This window comes from Lygodium microphyllum, chromosome 27 (assembly GCF_053477565.2).
Source record: "Lygodium microphyllum isolate KBCC chromosome 27, Lygodium_microphyllum_v1.1.10, whole genome shotgun sequence".
In the NCBI taxonomy this organism is placed as follows: domain Eukaryota; kingdom Viridiplantae; phylum Streptophyta; class Polypodiopsida; order Schizaeales; family Lygodiaceae; genus Lygodium; species Lygodium microphyllum.
Window position 1 is genome coordinate 73980293 of NC_141161.1, and position 18189 is coordinate 73998481.

The 18189-nt window shown below is 40.9% G+C and overlaps 1 protein-coding gene across 1 annotated transcript in view; it reads left to right on the forward strand.

Annotated features, from left to right (window-relative positions):
* The first annotated feature begins 6093 nt into the window (after window positions 1-6093).
* Window positions 6094-18189, forward strand: part of LOC148012471 (protein ENHANCED DOWNY MILDEW 2-like) — a 41262-nt gene continuing 29166 nt past the window's right edge. Inside the window, exons 1-13 of the mRNA XM_087669421.1 lie at window positions 6094-6582; window positions 6682-6822; window positions 6975-7071; window positions 7164-7229; window positions 13072-13292; window positions 13436-13538; window positions 13840-13944; window positions 14843-15093; window positions 15260-15343; window positions 15937-16392; window positions 16679-16826; window positions 17317-17418; window positions 17645-17737. Of these exons, the coding sequence (XP_087525547.1) occupies window positions 6263-6582; window positions 6682-6822; window positions 6975-7071; window positions 7164-7229; window positions 13072-13292; window positions 13436-13538; window positions 13840-13944; window positions 14843-15093; window positions 15260-15343; window positions 15937-16392; window positions 16679-16826; window positions 17317-17418; window positions 17645-17737 (2187 nt within the window). The 5' untranslated portion in view covers window positions 6094-6262. The remainder of the gene's footprint in view (window positions 6583-6681; window positions 6823-6974; window positions 7072-7163; window positions 7230-13071; window positions 13293-13435; window positions 13539-13839; window positions 13945-14842; window positions 15094-15259; window positions 15344-15936; window positions 16393-16678; window positions 16827-17316; window positions 17419-17644; window positions 17738-18189) is intronic.

Sequence of the window (18189 nt, forward strand, 5' to 3'; positions counted from 1 at the left end):
GATTTAAGGTCAATTTTACTAAATATAGAAGATCCTTGCAGTTTGTCCATAAGGTCATCAACTCTAGGTATAGGATATCTATTCTTTACAGTGATCTTGTTTAATGCTCGGTAGTCAATACACATACGATAAGTATTATTCTTTTTCTTGACTAAAAGCACAGGTGCACCGAATGGAGAACTGATAGGTCGAATTAAGCCTCTATTTAGTAATTCTTCTACTTGACTCTGGATTTCTTTTTGTTCTATTTGATTGTGCCTATATGGGGCTTTGCAAGGTGGTTGTGTGCCAGGTATTAGGTCAATCTTATGGTCTTCTGGACGTGACGGAGGTAAACCTGGTGGTAGGTCTTCTGCAAAACAGTCCTTAAAATATGCAAGAAATTCCTTATGCTGAGGGTGCATATGAGTTTCTTTTGCGTGCAATTCATTCACCCAAATGAGATATGATTTAGTGTTCTTGCATAGTGCACGTTTTGCTTGAGTATGCGAAAGCAGTGGAAAAATATGAGATGCATGCATACCAAATAATGTAATAGATTTTCCTTGAAAATTTATATTCATTGTGTGTGTGGAATAATCTATATTGGGATTATGTCGGTGTCTCCATGGCATTCCTAGAATAATGTCGCTAGACTGTAATGGGACAACTAAGAAATTTCTTCTTTCAATATATGGACCAATTTGAATTTCTAAATCTTGAACTTCTTGTGTGCCATTGTACCTAGTACCTAAAAATGCAGCTTTTATGCGATAGTGCGTAGGTACTGTATGCAATTTCAATTCCTTTACCAATTTTGCTGAAATAAATTCATGCGTACTACCGTCATCATGCAATATAGTTCTTTCTTTTCCATGTACCATACATTTCATAGTCAACAATGAATGTGAAGTAGGCATACCTGGTAAAGTGTCGGAAGTAGTAGTAGGATCATCTTCTTCTTCAGTGAAATCTGGCATATCCTCATGCTCGTCTTCGTCCATAGCTCCAAGGTAGTTGATATGTGCTGATGGCTTCTTTGAATGACAATTTGCTGCGAGATGCCCTGGCTGGTGACACTTGTAGCATACGATGGGCTTGGCTTTGGTCACATTATTTGCAATGGCTGGGAGTCTGGGTATATTTGGATTTGCTTGTTGAATAGGCTTAGGATTTGGATTGACAGTGGATGGTAATGCAGGTGGTTTAGGCCAATTCTTCCGGAAAGATGGTGATGAGAAACGACCTGGATTAAACCTTCTGAAATTTGAATTGAATTGTTTAAATCCATAATTACCGTTTGCTTGGAATGGCTGTGGTCGTCGATCTCTTCCGCGTAACTTATCTTCAGTGTCGTGAGCTAAGGAGATGGCGTCTTCAAGGGTAGCAGGCTTGAACATATTCACCTCAGCGTAGTAATGTCCAAGAAGTCCAGACATGTACTTCCGCTTATGTGTCGTCTCTGGTACGTCTTCAAGCATGCGTAGCTGTAGGAGTGCATTCCAAAAACGCTCTGTATACTGTGGAATAGGCTCACGATCGCGCTGTTGGAGTAAATCCCATTGCTTGATAGCCTTCTCATGAAATTGCGGTGGAAGGAAATTTTGCATGAACTTCTTCTTGAAATCTTCCCATGTAGCAGGACATTCTATACTCTTGCGGACTACAGTCCACCAAAGTGATGCTCTGTCTATCAGATGGTTAGTAACACACTTGATTTTATCTTTCTCGGGATAAGTTTCCTCATGGAAATAGTCATCAAACTGGCTAATGAATGATAAAACAGTCTTTCCGTCTCTTATGCCATTGAAAGTGCGAAACTTGAAACTTCGTTTACTTATCTTGGATTCCTTGCGGATGGTTTGTGCTTCAAGAGTGGCGTTGATGGTACGGCGAATCAAATCGTCAGCTTGAGGTTCTTCTTTGTCAGTGGACGCTCCTTGTAGCTTTGTCAATTGCGCTTGCAAGGCTTGCCTAGCTCTTCGCTCTTCTTCCAATTGCAGCATGATAAGATCCAGCTTTTGTTCCATGGTAGGCTCGGGTAGGTCGTCTTCAGCCATAGGATCATCCATATGTGGGGTAGTCATCCTGTAAAACTCAACAAACCTTTCTCACTCAAAATCAGTTAGCGGGATGAGCGTAGCTCAAATTTGGGGTTACAAGGCTATGTATTTTTTGGTATTTTCTTCTTCAATTTTCAGAAATTCTTCAATATTTCTGTCTCCGTTTGCTGAAAGTACTTCAACAAACTTGTAGATAGGTAGAACAGCTTGCTGCGAACAACTTTCCAGTTCAGAGTTTTTGCATACGAACAAGTCTTCTATGAGTTTTAAGCACTAGTCAGTTCTGATTTAGTTTGACTTGCAGAGTTGCAGACTTAACAGACTTGCAGAGTTGTTGACTTGCTGGACTTAGGCCGACTTGCAGAACTTGGTTCCAAGTGACTTACTGAACTTGACTTCTGGAGTGTGAGACCCGGAGTATATCGACTTCTGTGCCCTGTATAACTTGCAAAGTATGGAGTGACTTAAGCTTAATGAATTAAGCTTAAGCTTAATAAGCTTAAGTTATGGAAGAAGAAGTATGGCAGCACGTCGTAAATTTTCGTGGGGGGGGGGGGGGGCCGTTTTTGCCTGCGCGGATTTTTCGGGGGCTCCTCTTGCAAGTCGACTTGAAGATTTTGAAGCTCTATAAGCTTCTTAAGCTTAAGATTAAGCTTTAAGGTAATAATAAACTTGATTATGAAGAGATCTTATCTCTGTTTGCAACGACTTGATGAAGAGAATGGATGAGTGGTCCTCCGCCGATAGAGCCTGGTCCTTCGCGATCTGACAGTGGAAACAGGGGTTCTTGATCGCCAGAAGTCTGCCTGTATCGACGGTTCGCGACGAGATTGAATGTAGAGGCCGTTTGTTCCTGGAGCTCCGCCTTCGCCCGAGATTGGTAGCGATTGGAAGCCCTTGATCTCTGCTCCGCTCTGATACCACTGGTGCGCAGATCGGTCGCAGATAGCTCACGTGGTGAATCCCGGAAGGTCCCCAAGAACAAAGTACTCTACTTTTTAGCACAAAAACCCATGTAAAAGCAAGCACGACATGAGACAAAAGACAAATTGGGTTCAATCTCCCCCATGCCTTGTGTGAGCGCTTCACAAAGCATGTATTTAATGTATATTTCCAATCTTCATGCTCAAAAATAGCCCAATTACAAAAATATGACAAGCTTTTAGCTTTTGAGTTTGCTTTCTACCAAAAATAAGAAAATAAAGCTAATGGACGGTGCCCATAGAGTCTGGCACGCCCAATCTCAATGTCCAAATAGAAATGACATATCCAGGCGCATAAGCGCATACAAAATAATAATAAATAATCAATGTCTCTATAGACATAACAAAATATAGGTGTGGCGCCTATCAAAATATAGTCCAAAGGTCGAAAACCCGCTAGACTCCAATGCTTTCCTCCGCCACTGCTGCTATCTCTACACATCAACTGAAGCATTCACAATCGTTAGTAAAATAACACAATTAAACCAACAAAAGTGAATACCTAGCAGTCTTCAGCTACATAAATAAATCAACTGGTTAGAAATAAATCCTAACCTTAATTTATTACGAGTGCGCACTCTAAACTCATAAACGTTTATTAATTTAATATGCATTTTGCGGAATCACCCGCTATGGAATCACCCATGTACACACTAAATTAATGAAACGCCCGAAAAGGACAGGCGTCCCCATCAACTTCTCGCACAAAGAATCCTCTTTGCGTATGAGCCCCGGTCATCTAAGTAAGTTTACGGAATCCACCGTAAAACCTCACGGAATCCACCGTGGAATATGCCTCCTGGCATCACAAATTTGACCTTGTATGCTAGCTTAGGGTGTCTAGGGGCACTCTTCAACTTGTACACTCACTTGCACGGCAATGCATATTTCTCATTGGGCAAATAAACCGAATCCTATGTATGACTTTTTGGCAATGAATTATACTCTAACTATATGGCCCTCTCCTAAGAGTGACTATCACCTCTGTACATGGCCTCTTTATAAGTAAGAGGCTCACCAGAATCTATCACCATGATATAATCCATGGAACGTGCATACCAAGCTTGTTGACATCTATCTTTAGTAGACCACCTCAAAATAGGCTATGGGACATATACATCCTATCCAACATCATGATCATGGGCCACTAGAATAGGATGTTGAGTTTCTTGTACAGTAACAGGAGGCTCCTCCTAATATATCACCTTGAGTATCTCAACTACCTGCTTAGGTCGATTATGCATCTTCTCCTCATGGAAACCAACATCATGGCCATGGATGACCTTCCTAGCTTGTGGATCCCATAGGTGATAGCCCATCTCATATGGATCCCCATAACCAAGAAAGATGCATTTTACTAACTTAGGATCCAGCTTATTGCATTTGTCTTTGGATACGTAGCAAAAAGCCTCACATCAAAAAGACATTGAGATGCGCATATGAAGGAGGTTTTTCAAACCATACCTCCTTTGTAACTTGGCTACCAATATCAGTGCATGGTGATCTATTTATCAAATGTACAACAATAATTGCATTCGTCCAAAAATGTTGTGAGAAGTCTACTTGACTAAGCATACTACAAACTCTTTCTTGAATGGTCATGTTCTTGCACTCAAAACCATATTTGAGGGCATGCATATCAAGCTAGGCCTGATGATTGTAAATAGGGAAGGTCAACCATAGCATGGGAACATCCTTATGGAGGAAGGGACTTGTTGCATGGGGATGCCCCTACAAAGGAACCAATCTCATAATTTTGCTATAGGAAGTTGTTGAGAAGGCCAATTGTGACCGCTGAAGGGGGTGGCGAGAAGGATTGTGAGAGGAGAGAGGGGGTAGTGAGAAGGAGCATGGGAGGAGGAAGGGAGTGATTGTGACCAAAGAAGGGGGTAGTGAGAAGCAGTGTGGGAGGAGGAAAGAGATGTGCGGGAGAAGGGAGACGAGTTGCGACCATAAAAGGGGGTGGTGATAAGCATGTGGGAGGAGGAAGGAGGTGATGCTCATAAGAGTTAGAGGGGGTAAGGTAGTGTTGTAGAGAATGAGAAGGAGGAGGAAGGGGGTGGTGAGAACTAGCATGGAAGGAGGAAGGGGCCCATGAGAAGCAGCACACTACCAGTTATTAGGAAGGAGGCGAGGAGGGACAAGGAAGAGGGCAATAAGAAGACTAGGATGTAGTGGTCACCACCATGGTAGCAAAGCCAAGAGATCAGTCATGATGAGTGAGTCGTGAGGAGTGAGCTACTAGAAGGAGGCGAGGAGCAAGGAAGGGGTAGTGAGAAGACCAGGCTGGGGTGGGTCACTAGCATAGTAGTAGAGCAAGGAAGATGGAGAGGAGTGAGTTGTGACGAGCTTGACCAGCAAGTGTACCTATGAATATAAACTTAAAAAAATTATACCTTGGATGCTGCCCCACCTTGCCTATTCTAGCCATCCTAGGACCCAAACTTCAGTGTATCGCCTAGCCACCATTAGGTTATTAATACATATTAAAACCTAATAAATTAAATTATGCCATCAAATCTTCCAATATTTATCATACTCTTAATCATTACATTTGTCAATTGTCAAGCCAATTTATAAACAGGTATAACTTATGTCTCATAACTCATGAGTCTTTAAATAAAATTGAATTTATATATTAAATAAAATTACAATAATTAATAATTGTGTTTATGTTACATGTCATTAAAATATGTTATGTGAATAGAGTATCAATGCAAAAAATTTGCATCCAATCAATGTTTATATTTTTTAATCGATTAAAATATTATTTTACATACAAGTAAATTTTATTACCGTTTTCAAAAAAATTACTAAACTTTTTATTACATATTTTTAAAAGTGATTTGTAAAAGATTGTAATTTATTATACACTAAATCTTGATTTTTCATGAACACTCGGCCCCAAAACAAAACCCCAAAGGATGGCAACTCCAAAATCACATTCTTATTTACTTGTGGACTTGTAAATTACCATCAGCATCTGTCATAACTAGTTTATAATTATAATTATAATTACAGTTTAATATAAAGATCACGAACTTGTTTTTTGGTCCTTTCGCCTGCGCGACTGCATTTCTGGTTCCCTTTCATCGTCTGCCCTTGCGGGGTCTTTCTCTCACAGCGTCTCTGTCTCTGTCTCTGTCTCTCTCTCTCTCGGATTGCAGTCGCCTGGCCGAACCCTAATCGAACCTAGGAGAACTTTGAAGTCTTCTATTCCCCCATGCTTTGATTCGAATGGCTGGCAGCGACGAGCCTGACACTACGCCCAGGCCCGACCGGTCTGGCGATGACGATTCGTCCGAGGATGAATTCGAGTTGGTGCCGACCTTCGCTAATCAGTATTGGCTCGAGGACGGCGACGAGAATCCCATCTCCTTTGCCACTCTGCCGTATGCGGACTCAGCTGAGGATGCGGTGGCAGTCTCTGATAAGGTATTCTTCCTCAGGGGCACACAGGACAATGGCATGCGTTTGTATGTGAAGGCTGTCGCCTGGAGGATTGAACTTACTAAAGATGTCAAGCCTACTTTTCATGTCAAAACAGAGAAGTATTGGTAAGAGTGATGAAGAACCATTCCTCTGTCACATATCGTTCCAATGGGTCAGTTAGTTATATGTGTTTTGCACGAGTTTCACATTGCCCGGCACTGCAGGATTCGGCTTGTGAAGCCCCGCAAGAGTTACGAGGAGATCATTAGAACCATTGTGAGTGTTGCCCAATTTCTCAACTATGTTGCCATGAATCCTACTGATTCAGAGCGTATCGCATGGAATCATGTCAATGAGGTCTTCAGGTAAGTACATTAGAGTGAGGACAAAGACTCTTCTTCTTTTCTTGGTTTTAGAAATAAAATGAGGAGAAAGCCGCTCTGCTACTCCTGTTCTTGGTATCTTGCAAGCTGTGCATTCAACCTGTTGTAAACTGAGGTGTTTGCCTGTTATCCAGCTCTTGGGAGACACAGCCCAGCCGCAATGACTTGCCTGCATATTTACCTCTTATTTGCCATCTTATGTCTATCGATGAAAGATTAGCTGGTGCCACTGTGAGTTTGCAGTCATATCACACTCTTATACTTGGTCACAGAACATGGAACTTAATGTTTGTAGTTGCCCTGATGTTTTATGGTGGGTGCAGGCTTTGCAAGGCATAGATACAGGTCCCGGAGTGATGCCAAAGAAGAAATTCATTTCAGCAACAGAGGTTAGCTTTGCATGTCCTTTCTTTTTCCTGGAAGTTCCCTGTCAAGCTTGTTTATACTCATCCTCTGGTAGTAATGCATGGATTAGATTCTGTGAATATCACAGATGGACAGTGCATTCTGCCCATTGCAAGTTCTTCCAGAATCATATATAATTTTTCCATTTGGTATTCAAGAGGAAAATGTTTAGATGATTGACCTTGCAAGCCTCTAAGGTGTTAGGCTCGGTGAAATTTTTAGTGATGCACACATTACAGGTTAGCTTTTGCTCTCTTGTTGATATCAAAGCAGTATTCCTACTTAGTTTCTAAGCATTTTAGCGTCAAGTTGTAGCACAATTAACCTTTTCCAGACCCATCCCCTACCATCTCAAAGCTGTTACCCTCATGCGAAACTATTGTGGCTCTCACCTTGAACTTACACGCACAAAGTTCCCATATATCGTAGTATGGTTATCTGCACTTTTGCCTTTTGCTTTACTCCTCACCTAAAGTGTGCTGGTGAAAAGAACACCTTAAGCTACAGTGCACTAAGCTGTTAATACCAGTAATTGGCAAGTGAAGAACATGACAATGAAAGAGAATGAAAAATTGCAACTGATAGTAAAGAACTTTCTTGGCACCTGCTGATTCAACCACTGAGACGTTTTGTGGGTTTGGAGTTACTGGAATTCTGAGTGAAAGTGCAAAGCTGACCAAATTTCTTCTAATTGCTGGAACCTGGTTTGCATAGACTGCCCACTCAACCCTCGTCACCAGGGCTCAACTGCTTGGGCTGGAGGAATTGGAATGATGTGAAGGAGGACCATAGTCGCAGCTCTATGTGGAATTCTTATCCCTACTGGTCTGCTAAACCCTATTGATGTGTGAAGCGCCTGGTTTGCTGATCACCTGCTTTCCACAGTATTCCACTTACATGCTGCTCTCAACTGAATAGCCTTCTTGTAGAGGAGAGGGAGTGCAAAATTGAATTGTGAAGCCTAATGGAACTTATTTTGCAACTCAATAGGTACATTTTTGAGCTATATAATTTAATGTTATTTTATGCTCATTGTGCCATATTTGAAGCAATGAAGATAAATGTGTTCTAGATCCCTCACAATTTAGACACATTGCCATGGATATGTTTGAGAACCCTTATCAGAGAAAGGGACCACTTACCTTTGGTTTTAGAATTTGGCTTAATTGAAGTGATTGATGTTTGAGGGGACCTAGTATTGCCCAAGAGCCAACTTGAATGTTGCTACTTTGAAGATGACATTAGCTTGCGATTTTTAGCTTACTCATTTACTTGTATCGTGTAAAGAAATGCATGAGCACTGATAGAGATACACAAATTGCATGACAAGCACATTGTGTACTGTAGAATGCAAGATGAAGAGAACTCAGAGAATAATTTAAGAATGAATGTTGCATGTTGTATATGCTACAAAGGGCCTCAAACCTCTGTGCCTCAAGGAATGTGGATGATGTGAACAGAGAGTGGTGTGGGAGAAGCAGGGAACAGCGTTGAGAGTGCATCTTACATCAGATGAAATGCAGCAGCAGCAAAATGGTGATGGCTGCAAAATGCATGTCTGGCAGGCTGAAAATGTAGATTTGGAAGAGATGATGGAGGCATCAACACCCCATCAGGTGGCAGAAGGCCGGGTGGCTGCTGGGCAGCCTGCAGGTGAAGAAAACACAGCTATAGATGGTGGTGACCGGCTGCAATAGAGTAGACAGCAGCTGGGCCACCTCAAATGCAGCAAAACACAGACCGATGAGAACATCAATCAGGTCGCCAAGTGGCAGAGGTGTTGCCAGCTGAAAAAGCAAGGTGTGATAGCAGCAGCTGGTCAAAAACAGCAGGTGACTGATGGGCAGCAGTGCCAAGACAAACCTCCATTGTTGATGGTGATGTCCTCCAGGTGGGTAACAATAGGTGTGAATATGCGATCAGCTGATGAGGGGCTAGGAGCTCCTCCGGCTGGGGTCTGGTGTGCAATGGGAGGGTATTCGGCTGATGGCTGAAAGATGAGAGTAATAATGATCAGGGATAAAGAATGACTAAACCTCTACTCTACTTATAGAGGATTTTTGTGTAGTGGTCCCATCGCTAAAAAATAAAGCCATTTATTTTTGGCATTTTAGCACGAAATTTTCTGAGGCTATTTTAATGACAACTAATTAGGGTTAATGTATCATTATTGAGTATTAGTGCAAACCCTAATATTAGTGGCTCCACAGTATGTGCATCTTGACTTGCTTGATTACAAGTCTTGTATGTGATCAACATAGTGCCGTCCCCCCTCTAGACCAAGGCAAGCCAATAGACTGCAATAGGTGATGAAATTGTAGGAGATGTTGCCATTTGGTAGGTATTCATTGAGTTCACACCATTTAAAAGTGCTATTCTAGATAGCTTAGCTTGAGTTTGTCATTCATAAGTAGTTTCCATACTTCTAGTATATATGTGCAATCGCAGTAAGAGATTTCTTATGATTTAGTATTCATTCAAATTTTGAATGGTAGCATAGCTTAGGACTTTGCAGACTTAGAGCACATAAGCTTTCCCAAAGGTTGGCTTGATAAGATTAGGTTTTTGAGGTGAAGCTGTGCTACAACATTGGGTGGAAGGTTCCTTTGCTGCCATGATTTGCTATGCATTGCTGCAGCAGCCTTTCGACTATTGCAAAGGTGTTTTGTTGCATTTGGTTGTTGCTGTATGCCACATAGTTGCTATGATACATGGTTGCTTGGTTGATTTGTTTGACCCTAGAACACAATCCTAATGTATTCATCATGATTGTTTTAGAGACATTGCTGCTGGTTAGCGTCAAAACACATACGATTTGCTTAAAGTGGTTGCTTGCATTCTAGGTCTATTTGAGTATGATGGGCTAGCTTATATAGCATCATTGGTTGCATAGATGTATTTATGTATGTCACAATCCACATGCTAGGCATCGGGAATTCTAGAGGAGTGGCCCCAACATTGTTTGGCATTCCTTGTTGTTGAGCTTGAGCCTTGGACACTGTGTTACAATGCAGTAGGAGGTGGATGTACTGCGAGCAAAAGTGGCGGTGGTGCGACAAGAGAATGCAACTCTATGGGAGCAGGTCGGTTGCCAGCAAGCTGAGGCTTGGGAGCAACAATAGTGGCTTTTCACCTGCCAAGCTACACACACGCGCGCGCGCTCACAACTCCACAAATGTGTTCCTGTTGGCCAATAAAGGATCTGTTCATCATGTGGCTTCAATTCATGCTGGCTAGAAACGATCCTTTGTTGTTTGCAGCCCTAGAGTTGATGCGTGCTTGTGGGCTTGGTGCATGACATGCTTGTTGGTGTCAACAAAAAAAAAAAGGATCATAATGATAAGCTTTATTGATTGAACATTTTTATGATTAAACATGAAATATTTAATGATTTTAGCTTAATGGGTTAAACATTTAATGTTTAAACATTAAAAATATTAAACAACTATTTAACATTATGATCTCTAAAGAAAATGCTACATGAAAGCCCCAATTATTAAAATGTTAAACATTTAACATTAAAACATTAATGTTAAAGGGTAAACAATATAATGATCAATGAATGCTACATTTAATAAAAACGTTTTGGGCTGTTTTGCAAAATTGAGCAAATCAAAACGTTTTCCAAAGGGGAAATGGCACATGGGAGCTGTCTCCCTAAAGGGGAAATGCCACATGGGAGCCCTTTTCCTAAAGGGGAAAGATTTTGGACAAGGAAATGCGTTTTGGGTCCTCGCCATGTTTTGGCGTTTTGGGTCATGGAAAGGAGTGTTTCGGGGTGTTTCTTGCTCCTATGTCAATAATGGAGAAAGGCTGATTTTTTCTCTTTCTTTTCTTGTTTGGTAAAGAAATCAACTGTTTTTATTACATGGTAAGTGATCCATATTTGCATGTCCATCCTTCACATGACCTTGTGAGAGTGTGAAAATACTTCTCCTTACTCTTTGGTTGATTGTAGGATGAGCAGAAATACACTCCTGTGGGGTGGGGGATTTTTGTCGATCTTAACCCCTCAATTTGTCTTCATTTCCTTTTAAGTGCCCATGGCTGCAATTTCTAAATAATTGTGATATTCAACCTCAAGTATTTGTTCCTTCTATTTTCTCGAATGGTTCAACCTCGGAAATAAGGGAATCTTACAATTGTTGAGCATACTACATTGTTGGGGCCTTTACACATGGAGAGAGAGGGGAGAAGAGAGATAAATGACCGTAGAGAAGAGAAGGAATAGACTATCAATCTGAAAATGAAAGCTGAATGTACCATGGACTGACTAGTCCCTGCATGCACAGCCAGTGAGGGCATTGCATCTGGGTGATGAGAGAGAAAATTACAAGCTGAACAGAGGGAGAGGCTTGCCTGTACAAAAGAATGATAGGCAGTAACTAGGGTTGCTGCCATTTATAGTAGCAACCCTTAAATGTGACTGACCTGATGCAGGTGGTAGCCGTTATCTGTCCCCTCATAAATGCTGCTGCGAGCCCCTGCCCGCTATGAATGCAGCCAAAACTGAAATGCAATGGAATCAATTCTTTGACTGGTAGTATGAACACACTAAAACTAAAATGCATTGAAATGCAAGGCAGGAATTTGAAATGGGCGGGCTATCAGAGCTCCAATGTCTTCATCAGACTCTAATAGAGCTCACAATTGGGAGATGAACAGCATGAAATGTACATGAACCATAACTAGGAGCTGAACAGCATGAAATCCACACGTCCAAGGTCATTCAACATGGAACCTCGGTTGCTTACCTCCTAGTCTTCGTAAACCAAGGTTTCTAATGAGTTACTAGCAAAACTTGGAAATTTAACCCCTTTCACTATCAAACATATGGTCTAGCACCTATAGACCTCCTGATAGCCCTTTGTTGTCACATTTTGAGCCAATTTCTTAGCACCTCTGTTTCAGAGCAATTGTGCAGTTCTTAGTCACATTGCCGCCAAGAAGAGGAGGAACCTTGGTGTGGAGAAGGCTAGTGATTTTGTCTTCATCAGTGCAAACTTGGGTGCTTTGTAAGAGTGTGTTTGTGAAGGCTGATCTGTTTATTTAGTGGGAGATGGAGTAGGAGGAGTGAACATGAGGGCATGTTCGAGAGCCCGGGGAGGGAGTTGACGAGGCAGCTAAAGCGTCCACAAATGAGGGGGGAGATGAGGATGTTATCTTGGACAGCTTGGAGGAGCCCAAGAGCCCTCTAGGCTTGAGTATTTGTAGAGGCAAGTTGCAGCATCAGCTTGCCATCAATGAGCATTGTTTTGACAGTTTGACTTGATATGTGTATCTACTAGCGGCCTTGCCTCTTGGGCCTTGGCTCTTTCATGATATCGACTTCAGCCTTCAGACATTTATGGCTCAAGTCTTTACTCTTTAGAGTCTTTTTGGTAGTATGTATTTTGCAGAATTGATTGGTCTTAATATATGGTGCACTGTTCATTTTGTTTTTAATAGGCAATAAGATGGTCAGAGTGTGATTTTCTGGTGTCTTTGAATACTTGTGAAGTTGTTTATTTCAAAATTATGAAAAATTCACAGATTTACCTACATCTTAATGTCCTGTTCCCAGAATGGGGCCTCCTTGTTTTGATCTCATTCCCTGTTCCTGTTCCCAATCCTTTTAGCTACGGTACATAGGATTCATGAATCTACGATTCATCACACATTCATGAACAAGTAGTTTGTAAATAATCTGTAATATCACTGTATTGCGTTTGATTTTGAACAGCCAAATTTTAATCATACAATTGAATGTTTGAGCTTTGAGCCTGTCTTGTTAGTTGTACTGGATCATTAAGTGAGAAGTTTTAAATTATGTGGACTTTGTAACAGGATGGGAGGCAAAATAGTAGGAAAAGGATGCATATCTCAGATGATGATGAAGCTGCTGATGAGCCTGAGCTTAGCAGTGAGAAGAAGAAATTAAAGCCAGATATTGATGTGCCAGCCATTGATGATGAAATGAATGATCTTGAGGAGACAGACATGGATGAAGTTGCGGATCTTTCAGAGACAGTGTGCTGCATATGTGACAATGGCGGTGACGTTATTTGGTACTTTTAACTTTTTTTGAAGGCTTGGTGTTACACACGTGCGCTTGTGCATGTATATGGCTGTGCTTTCTGATGAAGTGCTAACATGAGTCATTTAAGTTTAGCATTGTAAGTAGTAACCAACAAAGAAACATTTGCGACAGCTGTGATGGCCCATGCATGAGATCGTTTCATCTTAACAAGGGAGCCAGCGGTGCAAGTGATGCTAGTTGTACCACTCTGGGTTTTAGCAAAGCTGAAGTGGAGGTGGGTTGTTTCTGTTAGCTTTTTATATTTCTGATTGGTTTCTGTCTGTTTACATTTGCAAGATGTTTTAGCATGATTGCTTTAGTTTATGATCTCAAGAGTGGAGGTGTACATCTGTATTTAAGCTACATAAATAACCATGGATCGTGTAATTCCATTTTGTGCGCTGTAAACTTGTTGGGATGTGCATTAGAGACTGTTCTGACATGTCTCAATGACTGTTGTGCTTGGCATTATTGGACACTGCTGACAAAATGGGTGGTTTTCACTGATGTTGCTGCAATTTATCACTTTTCTCCAGAGTATGGACAAGTTTTTTTGTCCCAACTGCAAACTAAAAAAGCACCAGTGCTATGTGTGTGGAGAACTGGGTTGCTCTGACGAGTCTGCAGGTCCTGCTCAAGAGGTAAATCTGTGACTGCTTCTCCATTAAAAAGTCTGACCTTATTGCAACATTTATGTGAAAGTATCTGCCAAATCCATTCTAAGCTGCTTAAAAATGTGCAAGTTATCTCATATATACTCCAGTTCATGCTCCTTGGGATTAGTATGATTGTAGCAGGGGACACGATGATAGTATAAGATAATATATAGGGCATATTTTTGCTGCTATGCATTTTTGCCAAATCCTTTTCTTCACTGTGAAGCATGTATCCTTTATGCAGCTATTTCCACTACCACTTCTTATTGAACTCTTTACAAGAGCAGCAAAAGCCTTAGCCAGTCAGGTGGCTAAGCCAAAGCTTTAGTTTCCCTAGTTTTTCATTGCTGAAACTTGCATTTTCAGGTCATGCACAAAGAGATAGACTTGGGTCATTCACTTAAAAATAGAGCATGATGGGTTAGAACAGATCGAGAAAATGTACTAAGAAGCATTTTTGGAGGTTTGGCGTATGAAGCGCTGTGTAACCAGAAGAAAAATTAGCAGCAGGTGGCAGTTAAGCACATCAGGATAGCTGGCAAGGCTAGCAATGGCCAATGATTGGAATGCTGCATCAGGGAGAAAAATGAGGTTGTCTGTAAAAGGAGCTGGTTATGTTACGTAGCTTGCGGGGGTATATGAACATAGAGAAGGTTACTGTGTAGGAACTTGTTACTTTGGTTCTTATAGCATATATATAAAGCGTGCTCATTCTCTTTTAGTATACAGAATAGTGAACCTTTCAGTAGACATGGCTTAACTATTTGCCCACTGGTTTCTGTTTTAAGGTAGCATTTTTCAGTCTCTTCTAGGACAAAATCTGGAAGAATTGATCAAGAGCAGAGATGAGAAGTCCTGTAACCTTTATGTGCCTGGTTAACAGGTCTTTCTTTGCGATGCGGCCATGTGCGGCCACTTTTATCATCCAGATTGTGTTGCTGGAGTGATTCTGAGAGACAAAGAGAAAAGTGAGCAAGATACCCTTTCAGAATCTATCAGAGAAGGAAAGGGCTTTGTGTGCCCCATGCATAAGTGCTGGAAGTGTGGAAAAGGAGAAAATAAAGAAGAGGAGGATTTGCAGTTTGGGGTCTGTCGACGGTGCCCAAGGGTTTGGCATCGCAAATGTTTTCCAGCGTATGTTCTGACTTAACTCCGTAAGAGCATTGTGCGGTCTACTGATATGCGTTCTTGCATTTGTGAGCTATAACTTGTCTATATTCCTTCTTTTGGTCTGTTCAAATGCAAATTTTGGGTGTATTCCTCTGACTAACAATTATCAGGTATTTGATTTATTTGGCAGATCACTTCTATTTGATGCAACAGATGATGAGGAACAAAGAGCTTGGGAAGATTTGCTACCGGATAGAATTCTTATCTATTGCAAGTAAGAATTCCGCCCTGTAATGTACTCTGTCCTCTCGCATGCTTGCCCCCCCCGGCCCCCTTCTGGCGGGTAAAATGTTGCTGAAATTAAAGATAATCAGAGTATGAATCTGGCCAGCATGTGAAAACCACATTCATACCTCTCTCTCATGTGCATACTTGCCCTGGAAAAAGTATCTAAGCAGAAGCTGGTTAGTATAGTGCTCCTCTTTTCCTTATCTACTGTCAGAAGCAAGTTCTCATAATGCTTATGCATGTTGATCAATGCTCACGCAATGAAGTGTTATAGCTACATCTTCATGGATATAACCTTGATTTTTACTGATCAACAGAAGCTGTCTGTTACATCTTAATGGCTAGCTAGACCAGGCAATACGTAATTATACACACACTGTACTTGATGCCTCGTCAGGAATATGCTTTGGTAGTATTGTTACTTTTTTATATTTCAGAAAGTATCTGTGCACACACGGTACACATGTGAATATATTCATTATACTTCTATCATGTGGTTAGCAATCAGTAAGAAGCCTGGTGGCGGTCTTTAATAATTAATTAGGCTGTACTGCTGATTTGGGTTTTTTGATTTAACAGGCGGCACAAGATCATCCCTAAGTTGGGAACACCAGCTAGAGATCATGTGAAGTTCCCAGAGGGTTCACTTCCTGCTCCTAAGAAGCTTGCACCCAAAAATAAAGCAGACATGGAATATAGAAAAGGCCAGTTGCAGAAAAAGAAACTTAAGCAAGAAGTTGGACTGGAAAAGAGTATGTTTGACACAAAATCTGGGAGGAAGGCAAGTCCTTCCATGAAGGAAGTCAAAATGGATACCTCACGACCTATGAAAAGCAATCTGGATAAACGTGGTCCTATTTTAATCAAGGGGAAGCAATACGATAGCTCAAGTCAGCTTGAGAGCATGGTCAAAGGCAGAAGCATAACAAGTGAACAAAAACCTGGAAAACCTCCACTATATCGAGATACAAGTGCACAACTAGCTCAAAGGAAAAACAAACCAGCTTTTGTTTTTGGGAGTGAAGTATGCAACATGTAAGGAAACAATATCTTACCCTTGGAGGGTAAAAAAGCCAGCCTCAGTAGTGTTCAGGTTTACAATCTAGTGGTTACACAAATATGTCAGCAACTATCTAAAACTTCCCACAAAGTTGTCCTTAATAGTGTTTGGGTTTAATAATCTAGTGGGTAAATCATGAATATGCCAGCAGTTCTGTTAACCTTTAATTAGCAGTAGCTCAGATGGACTTGGTTGGTACCTCCAGGGAGTTTAACCCCATGACCATTTTTGGGCTTACTATCTTCTTCTATTGCTCAACAGGGTCAATGCACTGATTGAAAAGGCAAGAAGCTCTGTTAACATTGAGAACGTACAGAAGAAGCTGGTGGTGCCTTTGTGCTATAGACGTGCTCCAGGAAAGAACCCTGGCCAAAAAATTTCAAATACAAAACTAGAATCAATAATCAGAGTATGTATACTTCAATCATAAGATGTAAATGTCATGGCAAAGCTTATTGACTTAACATCATGTTTGATTGTGAGGGTATCATGTGCATGTTTGTTACCTTTTGAGTCGACACAAAATTTAGCAACTTTTGGGTTTGATGGGAGAAAATTCATGCTGGTGAGCTCTGTAAGAATGATAGCTGTTTAGACATGACTATGATGTTGATCCCCATAATTTAACTTGTTTGAATGTAGGGCGTAGTTTGGTTATATAATGCTCTTAAACGGTCTTGTTTACCTTGCTCTAGATTAAAGAGTAAGGTACCTATAGTTTTTGTCTGGTTATGTGAAATGTTCAACATGCTTATATTTTATATAACACTGGTCCTGAAAACCTGTCCATATTGGTTCCCACCGGAGGTGTATATGTTTGAATCTAATGACCTGCTTACATGCATACAGCAGTGTGAGATGGTACTAAATGCTGGGTTTTATGTCTGATCATATTTTAGGGAATGCACAAAGCTGTAGAGACTCTGGATAGTGGCGGGGCTATTGAGGATGCCAAAGCCAAATGCTCACCAATTTACATAAAGACACTTGAGGCATTCAAGGTTTTGTTTTTTTTAAAATCTTAAGCAATTAATTTGACTAGGTAGTTTGAAAGGTGTGATTTTACTCTATTTCCTATTCCATGGCTTTTCAAGCCATACAACTTGAGTCTTTTATGCTTCCCAAGAACTGTTGACCTTTTAATAATCTATACTTGCTGCCTTGGTATAATCCTTTTGGCAGAATTTGCTGGTGCTTTGTATGATTGTTTACTTTTTTTTGTGGCAGAATGAGTTGAGGGTGTACCTTTCACCCTTTTTATACGGTGCAAGGTACACATCCTTTGGTCGACATTTCACAAAAACCGAAAGGCTTGAAGAGGTAGGTTTCATTTTACAAGAAATTGATGTGTAGGGATGGAAAATTTCTAAGTACTTGTGATGTGCTGCTACATATTTGAGTGTTGTGCTCTTCATTCACGACATTCTATCCAGTTTAAAGTTTGCCTTCCAAGTTTCATTACTGTGCAAGCTTCTTTGATTTTTCAAAGATGAAATGGACTAGATCCAGATTGTAGTGCCCTTAAACATCTGTGCTTTGCAATCGGGCAAGTGATCTTGTTGTGTTTGGGATCTTATGGCTGGCTGTGATTCTGATTCCCTTGACATGTAATCAGAGTTTTTTGTGCCTTTGTGGAGTGGCAGCTGCCTATATTTTCTTAAAGCTTTGATTAAAGGGCATTTCTCTTTTTGCTTCTCCCGAGCATTGCATTGCATTGTAGAAAAACAATGGCCTTTGAGATTTCATCTTCAAATGTGTATTTGAGAGCTGAA